At 32.1% G+C, this 16,166-nt stretch overlaps 1 protein-coding gene across 1 annotated transcript; it reads left to right on the forward strand.

The window, feature by feature from the left end:
* Positions 1 to 14,196: 14,196 nt before the first annotated feature.
* Positions 14,197 to 14,784, forward strand: LOC133335590 (zinc transporter ZIP9). The gene has a single exon (XM_061543902.1). The coding sequence runs from the start codon at positions 14,197 to 14,199 to the stop codon at positions 14,782 to 14,784; it is 588 nt and encodes a 195-aa protein (XP_061399886.1).
* Positions 14,785 to 16,166: the final 1,382 nt, after the last annotated feature.

Here is a 16,166-nt window from a genome sequence, read left to right on the forward strand (position 1 = left end):
CTTCGAGACCAATAGACCTTTCGCTGTGATTCTTGCAGAAATACGATCTAAATATGTCCACAAATGTACTCCATCATACATAAGTCATTTTTCATCTTTAGTTTGCTGGCTTCAGGCGTATATATTGGAATTTTTTCAAATTTATATTGAGGCAAAATACTTTTTACACTCACTGTATATATTTAAATGTGAAAAAAAATCAACAAATAGAAAAATATTTTGGAAACCGAATTGCCTTGTATAGACGCATGAAGCAAGTTCAAAATAGAACGACAAGAATTGCCGCAAGTAAATTCGTTTAATCTAAATCAAGACTAAATAAACTCAAAATTGGCTTATTTAAGTTTTTTCTTTTAATGTTACGGCAGCACACCTACGAGGCATTGAATCTATAAGACACTTAATTTTATCCTTTGCAAAATGTTTTTTATTTGGGAATCTCTTTTGATTCTGCTGTACGGTTAAGATCTGGCGATTGTGTTGTACATGATAAGACACTGATTTTTGACATGTTTCGACTCATGTTTGGGGCCATTGTCATCCAAACAAGCGGTATATTTTCTGAAGCATAATGTTTTTCAATACATATTTTAAATATATAATATACTTGAAATATACATTAATTCATCCGTGAACAAAATATATTTCCACTGAGTGGAGATAATTGATATGAGCGTTTGCAAAAGCGAACCAGGCTTTTCAAATCTTTTGAAAAATAAATGGCTTTTTTTTTTGAGATGAACTCCGAGATGAACTTTCACTGCTGAAATAGTAACATGAAACCGATAGAAAATTCGTGATAAAAAAATATTCATTATTAAAAAAAAAAATATTAGTGTTTTATCGAAAAATACACTGCTGTTGTAATACAATACTTTTAAAAATGTTATTTTGGTGTAAAAATCGAAATGTAATAATTATAATGTTAAATTGTTGATTTATCATCTGTCTATACAGTAGAGTAACTTTAGTTTTGTTCAAGAAAAAATTGGGCCAATTTCGTTTTCAATGGAAAATTAAAAACTGATAAACGAACACGATATCACATGATAAAACTTATATATATCAAGTAAACGTCAGTAAGATCCGGTGGTAAACAATATTTTGTTTTTCTGAACTTAGAATAATAAAAATCATTATTAGATACCCGTAAGGGTTTCCCAAACTCGAAATGGAGAAAAATATAATGTTTAATAAGATAGTAGTCACACATCATTCCTGTTGCGTCAAAATTATTATACCCTCCACCATAAGGTGGAGTATATATTAAATTTGTCATTCCGTTTGCAACATCAACATATCGAAATATTCACCAGAGACCCCGTAAAGTATATATATTATATATTCTTGATCAAAATAAAATTCTATGTCGATTAATGCCTGTCCGTTGAAATCACGATAGAGATCGCAATATTTGAGATGAGAACTTTTGCTCTGGAATTGATTACTCTTTGGGTGTTTGACATTGAAAATGGGGTATATCGTTCCACGATGAGATATAGCCCCCATAAAACGGTACCCCCATATATTCGGTATTGTGGAGAATTTTTACAGTTTTTCAACCAAATTGGCTGTAATTTGTAAAGCTTCCTACTAAAAGTTGGTCAACCTTTTTGATAAGGGTCATATATCGCTACATCCCAATGATCGGTATTCCGCGTATTCGGTATTTTCTAATTTAATCTCTCAGGTTCCCATGGGGTGTTAAATCTACCAACTAAATAAGATCAATATTGGTTTACTTAGGTTAGGCTAAAGGTCATTTGCAGCTGTATCACTCGGAGACATTTGTCCATTGTGCTCATCTTGGATATCCATTGTGATCCTGTAATATCCATTGTGATCCTCCTTTTTACCTGCAAAGAGAAAGAGAAGAGAGAGTGGAAGATCAAGAAAAATATAGTGAGAGAAGGAGAGGGAAGATATGGTTATTTTAGCCATGCCAAATTTTTGACAAAGCCTAGGGTCTGGTTGGGTTCTATTTTAGAGAAGAATGATAGATTATCTGCCAATCAGCGATGGACATCCTCACATAGACGACAGTAATCCTCTCCGCCGGAGTCCCATTTCGAAGTGAGAGATCTAATCTTGCAGTGACCTGTTATTATCCCCACAATGATTGATCTCTCTCTTATTATGTGCAAGCAGCGAAGAAGTTCTTTGGCGAGAGAATTCAGGCCAGATAGATTTTGAGATTCTGCAACCAGGTTCTCTCGACCATCACCGTAGAACAAGCGGATTTTGTCGATGAAATAGCCAATTGGTGGTTTCACAGATCTCTCAATCGGAAGATTGTGGGCCCCCTCGAGCAAGAATGGGGAGGACGATCGTCACATACGGCCAGTGTATAATATCCGGTCTTAGTCCCCAGCTCTTACCTATGGAGTTCTTCATGTGTAGAGTGCTGAAAGTCCTTTCTTAGAGCGTTTCTCAACATTCCTATTCCACGTTAATTTGCGGTCAAGGAAAGTACCAAGGTATTTTGCTTCTTCAGAAAGGGTTAGGGTCACTCCTCCCTAACCAATGACAGGCGGAAACTAGGAATCGTACGTTTCCCAGTTAAAAACACAAATTTTGTCTTACCAAGACCTTTAGCGTATGCCCAGTTAGACAGAGTTGAAAGGGCACCCTCCAAAATATCTGAAATTGTCATTAGAAATTTACCACCAACCAGCAAGACTACATCATCGGCATAGGCTACAACCTTTATTCTTAAGATGCTCCAACTTCAGCTGTATCTCATTTATCACGAGAAGCCACAGAAGGGGAGATAGTACTCCTCCATGTGGTGTGGCTCTGTTGACAGATTTCCTCACGGATGAGTTAGTAATTCCGCTTTCCAGCATTCTATCAATCCAGTCCGTTAGAAGTGAGGGGATACCTGAGCTTACGAGAGCAGAATGGATGGCTTCTAGCTTCACATTGTTAAAAGCTCCATCAATATCGAGGAATGCTGCCAAAGTGTAGCCAGAGGACTCCATATTCTTCTCGATGCATCCATCCACCTCATGTAAGGCCACTGATTTGCCTTTGATGTATGCATGCTGGGAGTTGCTATGTTTGCTTTGAACAATAGTACTTCTAATTTCTGAGTCTAGTAACCTTTATAAAGTCTTGAGTAGAAAGGAAGAGTGGCTAATCGGTCTATAGTCTTTTGGTAACGTATGACTCGTTTTCCCGACTTTCGAGATGAAGTTCACTGTTACCTCTTTCCTTAGAATAGGTATGTACGATAGAAGTAGACAAGCCGTAAAAATGTCTTGCAGAGAGTTTAATATTCGTTCATCTGCTTGGTGCAGCATGGCATGGCATTATACCATCTGGGCCAGGAGATTTATAAGGTTGAAAACTATTTATCGCCCATGCCAGTTTTGGGTACCTTACAGCGTAGCTTCTCCTCCTACCTCGTTCGAACGAAAAGCGGATACGCACACTCCCTATAGTCCTTACAACCAGGGTGCGAAGAATGATTAAAATATGCTCTTTCTCACGAATGCTCACGGGCGAAAATTCGAATGTTTTCAATTTATCGCGAATGATAAAGTTACAATGAATAAGCACGAACGATAAAATTTCTCTGCAAGCGTCGGCGATTCATTCTTTCGCGAACATTTGTTGCTGAAGAACATTCTTTTGAAAAAAACAAATGTTCGCGAATGTTGCGCGAGCACTGTTAAAAACAACAACAAGCAAAAATATCATAAAAACGTAAACACACAAACAACGAAAGAATGTGTGTGAAATAGACATCTGCATGAATGCACAAAAACACCACCCATGAGTCACTCACGCAAACTAATGGCTTCTATTCTATAAATTTGTTTGAAATGAAGTGCAATGAGTGAGTGTACAACAAACATGAATTGCGTCAAGTATGAGAGTTTTGAATTCATTGTACCCGTTTGATTCATACAACCCACGATTCAGACTCGACGAACACGGGATTCATTGTGTATGTTGACTTCGGTATGAATGTATGTTGCAGCAAACAAAGTTTGAACAACTAAGACGATTTTGTCTATGAACATGTTTTATACAATGAAGTGTGTAAAGCGCATTCGAGTTCTACAATAGTATTCGAATTACCCGAATATATATTATGGTTTTTCTACACTACACAATAGTATGAAAGGCAAATTATAACGTTTGTTAGTCGTCAAAATCGGCTAACTAATTCAATTAAAACAATATTTAAAATTAAATTCAAAATTAGTAATAATTTATGGATAAGATAATTGTCTCATTGTAAAATTTTAGTTATTTTTACCGTTATAATTACTATTTTTTGGTTTCTGCACCTGTTTCGATTTTTATAGATCATTTTTAAATGGATTTTATTATAATAACATGTGTCTGGTTTTCAATTTTGACTCACTACCAGAAAAATGTAAAAATGGCTAGGAACAAATACAGTACTCTGATAAAACATCTAATTACCAGTGATTTCTCGAATTATAAGTTTATTTTATGCAACAACTATATCCGTGGTGATCTTCAGCGCGGAGGGAGGCTGCAAAAAAACATCAGTTCGTAGAGTAACTTCGGGTAATGTGGACTATGCGTCTAATGTGGACCACTCCCATATCTAAGAAAATGCGTAAAATATGTCAATGCCACCTTGATAAATGTTTTCCTAATTAGTGAAAATAAAAATCAATCTTGGTTTAAACAAATAATTGCAATGTTGAAATTTTAGTTTAGCTTTGATTGTAAAAGTGTGATTTGAACATGTTTTAGCACAATAGCCTAACGTTTTTGCAAAATAGTGGAACACTTTGTTTTTCCCGAATAAAAAGGAGTTTTGTTATTTTCTTGTTTACTTTATCAAAAATATTCATTTTTGAAGCCTATAGGTATTTTTAATAACAACGTTGGGTTATGTGGACCACTATAAAAAAGGGGGACGAGTTCGAAACATGGGCGCATTTAATCTGCGAGAAGGTATTCTATCCTCTGAAAAATCGATATGCGAAATTACAACTTGCTTTGGTTGGATGGACATTTTTATAGACAAATCTATATAATGTTTGAACTGGAATATATTTAGTCAACAAATCTACTATGTTTTTAAAACAATTTGTTTTTATTTTTACATTATTACGCCCACAATATAAAAAAAAAGAAAGTGGTGGTCCACATTACCCGAAATTACTCTATTGATCAACAATGACAAGCAGTAAAAAATACCTATTTAAGAGTTCAACGGAATTGGTGAGAGAGTTATAGTTGGATATAACTTCAACAACAGATCGTGGACTGTCTTACATGCCCGGAGACTATCAAGAAAGTTATTTTGTTTCTGAAAAGAATCGGAAAACCTGATTGATTCAAAAAACCTGATTGATTCAAAATTAGTAATAATTTATGGATAAGATAATTGTCTCATTGTAAAATTTTAGTTATTTTTACCGTTATAATTACTATGTTTTGGTTTCTGCACCTGTTTCGATTTTTATAGATCATTTTTAAATGGATTTTATTATAATAACATGTTTCTGGTTTTCAATTTTGACTCACTACCAGAAAAATGTAAAAATGGCTAGGAACAAATACAGTACTCTGATAAAACATCTAATTACCAGTGATTTCTCGAATTATAAGTTTATTTTATGCAACAACTATATCCGTGGTGATACTTCAGCGCGGAGGGAGGCTGCAAAAAAACATCAGTTCGTAGAGTAACTTCGGGTAATGTGGACTATGCGTCTAATGTGGACCACTCCCATATCTAAGAAAATGCGTAAAATATGTCAATGCCACCTTGATAAATGTTTTCCTAATTAGTGAAAATAAAAATCAATCTTGGTTTAAACAAATAATTGCAATGTTGAAATTTTAGTTTAGCTTTGATTGTAAAAGTGTGATTTGAACATGTTTTAGCACAATAGCCTAACGTTTTTGCAAAATAGTGGAACACTTTGTTTTTCCCGAATAAAAAGGAGTTTTGTTATTTTCTTGTTTACTTTATCAAAAATATTCATTTTTGAAGCCTATAGGTATTTTTAATAACAACGTTGGGTTATGTGGACCACTATAAAAAAGGGGGACGAGTTCGAAACATGGGCGCATTTAATCTGCGAGAAGGTATTCTATCCTCTGAAAAATCGATATGCGAAATTACAACTGCTTTGGTTGGATGGACATTTTTATAGACAAATCTATATAATGTTTGAACTGGAATATATTTAGTCAACAAATCTACTATGTTTTTAAAACAATTTGTTTTTATTTTTACATTATTACGCCCACAATATAAAAAAAAGAAAGTGGTGGTCCACATTACCCGAAATTACTCTATTGATCAACAATGACAAGCAGTAAAAAATACCTATTTAAGAGTTCAACGTAATTGGTGAGAGAGTTATAGTTGAATATAACTTCAACAACAGATCGTGGACTGTCTTACATGCCCGGAGACTATAAAGAAATTTATTTTGTTTCTGAAAAGAATCGGAAAATCTGATTGCCTTTCGCAAATGCTCATATTAATTGGAATCCAACTCAGTGGATCAATATTAGCTCCTGGATGAATTAAAGTTTTATGTTAAACACTCAGACATAAAAAACCGTAAGGAAAGTAGTAAAGTCGGACTGGGCCGACTATATGATACCCTTCAACACTTTGGGGATATTCTGTATATGTATCCTAACAGACGTCGCCTTTTCTAAGGCGATTATTTTGTGTACAGTCAGCATGAATAGGTCGAAATTATATATGGAAGCTAATCTAAACCAATTTCAGAGAAACTTGCTAGATATAATTTTTTATTAATTTCTGTACGTGTATGGGTCTGTACCATTTACTTAAAATCGGACGAACATATATATAGAAGGTATATGTACATCTGAATCAATTTCAAGGCTATAGTAACAGTACATTGTACAAAATTGTGTGCTGATCGGCCAATCTTTGGGTCTTTAGTGCACAATTTAAATTAAATCAGTCGAAAATAAGCACGCATCATTCTGGACCTAATTCAGTACTCTGTGCCAAATTTTGTGCAAATCGAATAATATATAGGGACTTTGGTGCACTATTTACCTTAAATCGGACGGAACTATATATGGGAGCTATATATAAAGCTGACCCGATTTTCTGGAAATTTAGCACACATCATTCTGGACCTAATTCAGTACTCTGTGCCAAATTTCGTGCAAATCGAAAGATATATAGGGACTTTGGCGCACTATTTACCTTAAATCGGACGAAACTATATATGGGAGCTATATCTAAATCTGAACCGATTTTCTCGAAACTTGGCACACATAATTCTGGACCTAATTCAGTATTTTATGCCATTCTATTCTATGGACTTTGGAAAACCATTTACCTTAAATCGAAAAATATATATGGGAGCTATATCTAAATCTGTACCGATTTTTCCCATGTTCGTCCTTGGGCCAATTAAGTGACCTGTGCCAAATTTCATCCAAATCAGATCATAAATGCGACCTGTACTTTGTTAACAAAAATACATGGACGGACGGACAGACGGACATGCATAAATCGACTCAGAAAGTGATTCTATGCATATTCTCAAAAGGAACCATGGGTCTATCTCGATTATTTTGCCTGTTACAAACATATGCACAAAGACATAATACCCTGTACCACACTGTGGTGAAGGGTATAATTACCGAGAGAAAGTCCAAAAATGGAAGGGGTAGTTTATCCTTTATTAGGTTAAGCACATCATATGCATTTTGTAATTTATCTTTAATGGGCCTGAAGGCTTTGAATTACAAGTTAAATAAAATTGAATTGAATTGAAAAAATTGAATTATGCCAAAGTATAGCAAGGGTACTAGGAAGCATGGAGGATGGTCAATGATGGTATTGTGCTTTTTTCGGATTTTTCGTGGATCGGATTGTTTATACAAATGTTTTGGAAAACGCTATAGTTCCCTTCGGTGTTTCAGTTTGACAATAAGCTACGAACATACACTAAAACGTGACATTGGTTGCGGGAGTCAAAATCAAAGTTTTATAAAGGCCAACATAATCATCAGATCGTCACACTATAGAAACATCTTTGGAGCAAAATCAAAATTGAAAGATCAAATTGAACTTTTATTGATTCAATGTCTCGTAAATGTGCTGTACTCGCAAAATTTAATTTTTTATAAAAAAAATAGAAGTTGTTTTAGTTTTTTTTATTTTTAAGTGAATAAATTACCATTTTATTTTTCGAAAAACTTTCCCTATAACTTTATTTTTAAAAAAGTTTCAGGTTATTTATTCAGTTGCTTTAGTTTTGGCCACCAGTATATAAACTAAATAGCAGTACCTTACAAATTTCAATATTTTGAGGTTTTTGAACACAATTTTCAACAGAATTCATTTTAATTTGGGTCCCTATTGGGTGGCCGATGTTCAGTACTCGAAATTGCCAGAAAAATCCGATTTTTGGACCTATAAATAGTTTATATTCATGCAAATTCCACGAAAATTTTCATGTCTTCGTCCAAATTACACCAAATTTGGGCGAAGACAGTAATAGGTGTTTTAATTTAGTTGTTGGGACATGTTTCAGGTACCTACCATACCAAAAGTCCCTAAAAATCGTTATAAGCAGCTAAATTAAGTATAGTAGTTTTATTTTTGTTATTCTTATTATTATATAACAAATATTTGATATCCTTTAATAACTAAAAAATTACTTTTTTATCATTCACAACATTTTCAAAACACACATCAGATATATCTATATATATATATGGGCAATATTGCCAATTTTTTAACATAGCTGAAGCGGAGGTTCACCCCTTTATAACTCGGGAACAACTTAAGTATATGAAAAAAGTGAATAGTTTTGGGTTAATTGATCTGTCGTTGCAAACTGTTCATGATATTGACCTCCAAACTTTATTTTGGTGGAAGCTGTGTCTACTTTAATGTAAAAAAATGTGTAAAAACAGGATGAGGCGAAACAGTTTTTTTATGTTCTCTATCGATTTGTGATTAAGCCACTCATTTCACGGTCTTCGCGTCAAATTAAAACTAGAAGCCAACAAAATTTTAACTGCATTTACCTTTAAATGATGCTGACATTTTGAAGCTCGATTTTGAGTGTTTTTTTTTAATATTACTTCTAGCTTTAATACTCAAACAGGAATTTATAAAAATCGATTATAAGATTATTGTAGTCGCGAATCTGCGTAATTTGATATGTAGTATGCACAGCTTCAGAGTAATACTCATCCGAAGGTGCGAATTTTGTGCGATCAAATTTCTAAAACAACTATTTTTCGGGCCAAATTTTTAGATCTATCAACTGAATGATATGGGTACCCGCGATCAATAAAGTTTTTTACGTTTCGGATGATGTAAAATCTTCTTCGTGAAAATCCATCTACTAGAACGGCGGGAACTGGCCTTCCAAAAACACGAAATTTGGCAAAAAATGTTTTTGAAAATATCGCGGATTTATTTGCGTTTTCTGTGTATCATTTCCGCTTCAATAAATGACCTCATACGGATTTTGATCTTTTTCGAGAAGAGAACTTTAAAAACTTCAGCCGAAAGAGAGATGTACGCAATTTATCTCAAAAATAGATTGTGCTGGCACATCCATGGTTCTTAATGGATCACATTGAAATGGTATAGATCGATGTATTTTTTTAGGGTGCACACCGAAATCGGATGCGCGTTAATGGCATATGGAGTTTTCGGAAATTATTCGCGTTTTACGATTTTTTGGGTACTTCTATGCAACGTGTGGCACATCTTAGCCGTCAAATGAAATTTCGCAAAATATATATGGATTGGAAGATAAACTTCAGGTAAAATAGCAGAATAACGCCAACATTTTTTTCTGAAATTTCTTGTATAAAAGTAAAAAATAAAAAAATAAATATGATGACATTTTTTTTCGAACCAGAAACAAATATTTTTCCTAAATATCTTGTTTTATTGTCGATGTAATTTACAAACCGCTACACAGACTTGTGTGATTTTGATATCATTTGATTCATCATGGTGTTTAGATTTTGTAGATATTTTTAAATAAATTTTTAGGATGATACGTGTCATTAATATAATGAAAATATTAAAGTAATCTCCTATATTTTTATTATTTATCTCATATTTCGCGAAGATGTGCAACTTTTTCGCGATGATTATTATATATTGATATTCTTATTTTACGAAGGAATGTATATATGAACATTTTTGGTCAATATATTAAACGGCGTAATTTTAAGATTTTTTTCTTATACCCAAAAGTAAAACCTCGATAACTTTTGCGCGCATCAACCAAAAATTTGATCACGAACGGTTTCGGAGTCAGAACATTTTTCTCTATATGTGTACCAAAAATCATAGATGTGTCACAAAAACAAAAAACCTGATTTTTTGAAAATGGAATATTAAAAAATTGGCAATATTGCCCATATATATAATATTGTCTTCCCAAATGTACGATTTAGTATCATCCACATTATAATCTCGTGCCTTTACTTTATGGCTGTTTAAGGATATTACAAGGTCGGATTGTAATATAAAATACTAAATAAAATCCTTATTTAACTCGGCTTTAACAAAAGTTCGGGCTGCTACTAATTATTTGTTGGCATGACTTGTTAGCATCTTGTGAAAGTCGCTCAAAAGGTATTATGCTGCACTTTGCATATCCCATGCCATAACTAATATTTTTCTGTATGAACTTTCCACAAAGGTAATTCATGTGCGACCTCTAAATTTAGATTATAAGAATCCTAGTTTTTACATCCACAGCAACCAAAATAAACACTTTTATAATAACCGTTAATTTGAATATTCAAGTATTTGAGCATCAGAAAAACACACCCATTTTTCGAAAATATGGTAAAAAATCAGTTTATAAATAATTACAGATTTGAATCTTTGTAGACACAAAACTACTCGACATATCGATATAAAATTTCATATTTATTCTAATTGGAGTATTTTCTATCAATCCTCGTCAAAAAATGTGTCCTCCGTGGTACTTGGTTTTAACAATTTTTGGCCGCGGTCGTGACACTGCGTTCCAATCTGTACTGAGGTTTGTCTTACTAGCTATAGTGTATGCAGTCTTCCTCAAGGATGCAAGGTTTTGTGATCCGAAAAGGATCATTTCATAACCCCAAAGGCGTCCACATTAGTGAGGGTTATGTCAATGACATCACATCTCACTCTGTTAACGATCGTTGGTGTATTGCCACTATTACAAATTCTAAGATTATAGCTAAATATAAAATCAATAATGCACTCACCTCTCGTATTGGTGTTACCAGCGGAAGTGATGTGCATTGGCGTCACACCCGATGATGAGACCACCATTTCTGCACATCCATTAAGCGGCGTACATTCATACTGGGTCGGTCAGGAGTCTCATAGGGGAGATAAACGCCAGAGACTATCAGGGGGCTATCCCTATCCAGCCTGGCTGTCGTCATATCTCCATTGCTGAAATTAGAAACAAACATTAAACTAAGTTATTTTTTGGCAAGAATACTCGTTCTTACCTTCTCCACTATTATGTAGAATTTTGTCCACCAAAAATAATCAATATTGGCACAAGCTTTCGGTTAATCACCATTATTTGGTATTTTGGAAAGTTTTGGCATTTTTTTAACCGAATTTACTCTAATTTTATTTTTCAAATTCCACCACATCTTCGTATCAGAAACTGATCAATGTTATACCAAACAATTTGCTTCACAAACAATAAAAACTTTATTAAATACGCCTTGCTTTTACCAAGCAAACAAAAAATCTGATTAATTTATACATAAAGAAATAGTGCTGCCCCTAAACGAATAAGTAAATTCCGTTATTTTGCGCATAATTGACCCTACGGTTAATTGGTTTCCACGCTTAATTGAACCACATGATGGGGCAAAAAATATTTCGTAGGAAAATACATGTAAATTTTCTCGTATAATTAAACCCTGTTAATTGATTTTCTCGCTTAATTGGTTCAAAATTTATGTCATCAAAAATAAATTTCCTTTTACGTTTCACCGGTTAATTGCATAATAATAATTGACAAATAATCTGTAATTTTTTACATACATATTTGACATAATTTTATTCAAAACATATGTTTATTGCTAAGGAAAAACTGCGAGAAAGCGTAATTTGTATTTGGCATTGGATTTTTTTAAATCATTAGTAGACCTCGGATTTTTGCATATTTTTTATGCTTTATCCGATTGGACTCAAATTTTGTATTTAGGCGTTTCATGCTTTAATTGATCGATATTTGGGGTCATGTCAAAAATATGCAAAAAATATGCAAAATATATGCAAAAAATATGCAAAATATATGCAAAAAATATGCAAAATATGCAAAATATATGCAAAAATATGCAAAATATATGCAAAATATGCAAACATATGCAAAATATGCAAACATATGCAAAATATGCAAAAATATGCAAAATATGCAAACATATGCAAAATATATGCAAAATGTGCAAACATATGCAAAATATGCAAAATTTGCAAAAATATGCAAAATATGCAAATATGCAAAATATATGCAAAAATATGCAAAAAATATGCAAAATATGCACGGTATGCTAGGTCGATATGTAATAAATATATGCAAAAAATATACAAAATATGCAAACATATGCAAAAATATGCAAAATATATGCAAAACTATGCAAAATATATGGAAAATATGCAAACATATGCAAAATATGCAAAAATATGCAAAAATATGCAAAATATATGCAAAATATGCAAAAATATGCAAAATATATGCAACATATGCAAAAATATGCAAAAAATATGCAAAATATGCAAATATATGCAAAATATGCAAAAATATGCAAAATATGCAAAATATATGCAAAACTATGCAAAATATATGCAAAATATGCAAAAATATGCAAAATATGCAAAAATATGCAAAATATATGCAACATATGCAAACATATGCAAAATATGCAAAAATATGCAAAAAATATGCACGGTATGCTAGGTCGCAATATTAAAGATAGAACTTTGAAATTTTGCACATATATTATTACTCCTAGGATGTTTGGTATTGGAAATGGGATATATCGGTCCACTTTTTAGTATATCGCTATATAACGGTTATATATGTTTGCATGTATTATACATATATTTAACAAATTTTTCATAATGCCCCAAAAATCTAACAGTTGAACCATGAAACGCATACATACACAATTAGATTTCTATAGGTTAAAAATAAAGAAAGCACACAAATTCGAAAACTACCATGAAAAATCTTTTTTTTTTTTTTTGATTAAAATGATTGCATATGTGAAATATGTTGCTCATATTTGCACATATTTTGCCTATATTTTTCATATTTTTTGCATATTTCTCGCATATCGACCTAGCATACCGAGCATATTTTTTTGTATATTTTGCATATGTTTGCATATATTTTGCATATGTTTGCATATTTATTGCATATCGACCTAGCATACCGTGCATATTTTTTGCATATTCTTGCATATATTTTGCATATTTATCGCATATCGACCTAGCATACCGTGCATATTTTTTGCATATTTTAGCATATATTTTGCATATTTTGCCTATATTTTGCATATTTTATGCATATATTTTGCATATTTTTTGCATATTTTTGCATATTTTTTGCATATCTCGTGCATATGCAAAATATGCAAATATGCAAAAAATTAAAAAAATATGAACCCTTCAAATAATTCTAAATCCTTTGAAACGAATTTGTGTCCAATCAGAATTTCAATATCTTCATTATTAAAAAATATGCAAATATGCAAAATCCGAGGTCTAATCATTAGTAGTTCCAATTATACGTGATTACTGTAATTGAACAAACTATTCAATTAAGCAGGTTCGGATAATTGGTTCCTCGGTTAATTGAATAAAAATTTGTGCAAATTTTGATGTGTAATTAACCGAAAAATACTGTATATGTCATATCGTTTTAACTGATGTATTTTTTAGTATGGCCACACACGATTTGTAGAGTATTCAAATATGTAAAGTTTGATCACTGATGGCTCGTGTACGATCAGTTGATATGATAAACATTTTATACTTAAGTATTTATTTTTTAGGTTACATTTCGTGTACATGTTTTATTTATAACTAACACATCTTTTAAATAAGACAAGTGCATAAAATGTAATTCATATAATAAGAAATCAAATGTATTTTATTCAATTTTCTCATTGTATTCCATTTATATAAACATTTTTTTAATGAAAACCACTAACTTTCTCAAAAAAACAACTAAGTTATATAAACTAATCAAATTTAATTATTTTTTAGTGGATGGAGTGGCGTTAGGAGCTGCGGCTACAACCAGTCATCAGGACGTCGAAATAATTGTATTCCTTGCTATAATGTTACATAAAGCCCCTGCAGCGTTTGGACTTGTTAGTTTTTTGTTACATGAAAAGATTGAGCGTCACCAAATCCGCAAACACTTGGGGATTTTTTGCCTCTCTGCCCCTCTTTTAACACTTTTAACATACTTTGGTATTGGACAAGAACAGAAAGAAACATTAAACTCTGTAAATGCGACAGGCATTGCTATGCTTTTTTCAGCAGGAACATTTCTTTATGTTGCTACGGTCCATGTGTTACCAGAATTGACACAAAGTGGTAACGGCAATCACTCATTACAAGCTCATCACGATTACCGACCTCTGGAATTATCTATATCAAACCCAATGACGCAACAAAATGTAACATCATCAATTGGTGGTTTAAAGTACAGTGAACTTATTATAATTGTATGTGGCACACTTTTGCCGTTGGTAATAACATTTGGCCATCAACATTAACGTTTAGATTAATCAATTACATAATAAAATTAGAAAAATTAAAACGTTATTATACATGACTTTACAAGGAATATTGTGAAATATGGTATGTATTTGTTAAATTATATGAAATTTGCAGTCTTTATTTCCTTCTAATTAAAGAACGAACAAATTGTATTTTTTTATATTTAATATTTTCTAATTATTTAATAGCCTTTTTCATATTAAATTTTACAGAAACAAACTCAAAGAATTTCTATACACATTCTTCTAAAATTGCTATAATAGTTTATTTTCTCCACTGTACTTATTTATTTTGTATATTATAGTATGTGATTAAAACGAAAATAAAGTCGCTAGACATGTTTCTTTGTTCTAGTGAATCTACAATAACAATCTTCCTTTTTATTTAAATTGTAAGAATTTTTAATTTAATTTTTTTAAGTATAAAATTAACTGAAGTCTGCAAAAAAATTTTTGTTATTATATATAATTTTATTATGTATATTTCTTAAAAACTATTGAATATAAATATATAGTTTATTCTGACACTTGAAGTGGATTTTGATGTAGAATATTTTATTCTTTGACATTATGTACCCAGAATTAAGTTTCATGTTACTTTCATGCACTTTTTCGAAAAAAAATACTGGGAAATGTCTTTGAAAAAAATAAAATAACATTTTTAATTTTTGGTTCAAAATGTATGACTATATATTCGATATATACATTATATTACAGATTTCTCTTGTTCAGTGACTTATGCTAAAAATTGATGGAGAATATTTTTGTTCCTTATACTATCCTTCTAAAACGACATCTTGTGGGTAAAAATGGGTAAAAACTAGTAATAAGTACGATATTAACCCTAAAATGAGTTTTTGTTTTTTTAAGATTTTCGACATTTAGGCTGATTTTTGAGTTTTTGTCTATTCTGAGACTTATAGTAAAACTTTATGGCGAACATTTCTGTAGAATATTCTGAGCAGCTTTAAAACCGTTTTGAATAAGTTTCCAATCACTCCTGGAAAAGGGGACCGAAAAGACCCCTTTAATGAGTCGGTTGAGGGTTAAAGTTGCAGACCAAAATATTCCTCGATATTTTATCAGTAATATTGCCGAAGACACTATCAGCCTTATTCTGGATATTTGCTAGGGAGATATCTCGCATGTAAAAAATTTTCGCTTTCACATTCTCGCCTTATTCTGAATGAATAGGGAGATGCAAAAATGCGAGATGCGGATTCGAGTTTTCGAAAATGGTGGTTGAAAAAAAGATTCGTGTTGCCATATCGTAAATTAAGTTGCAATGTGTGTGGCCATATTGTAATTTAAGTTGCAATGTGTGTTGCCCCATTGTAATTTAATTGTGTAACATTTTTCAATATATTTATTGATTTTTG

This window comes from Musca vetustissima, unplaced genomic scaffold, assembly GCF_032173495.1.
Source record: "Musca vetustissima isolate MV318-11 ecotype Yass unplaced genomic scaffold, APGP_CSIRO_Mvet_v1 utg991, whole genome shotgun sequence".
In the NCBI taxonomy this organism is placed as follows: Eukaryota; Metazoa; Arthropoda; class Insecta; order Diptera; family Muscidae; genus Musca; species Musca vetustissima.

Coding starts and splice junctions, on each gene's coding strand:
- LOC133335590 (XM_061543902.1), top strand. CDS start 14,197: ATGAAAACCACTAACTTTCTCAAAAAAACAACTAAGTTATATAAACTA.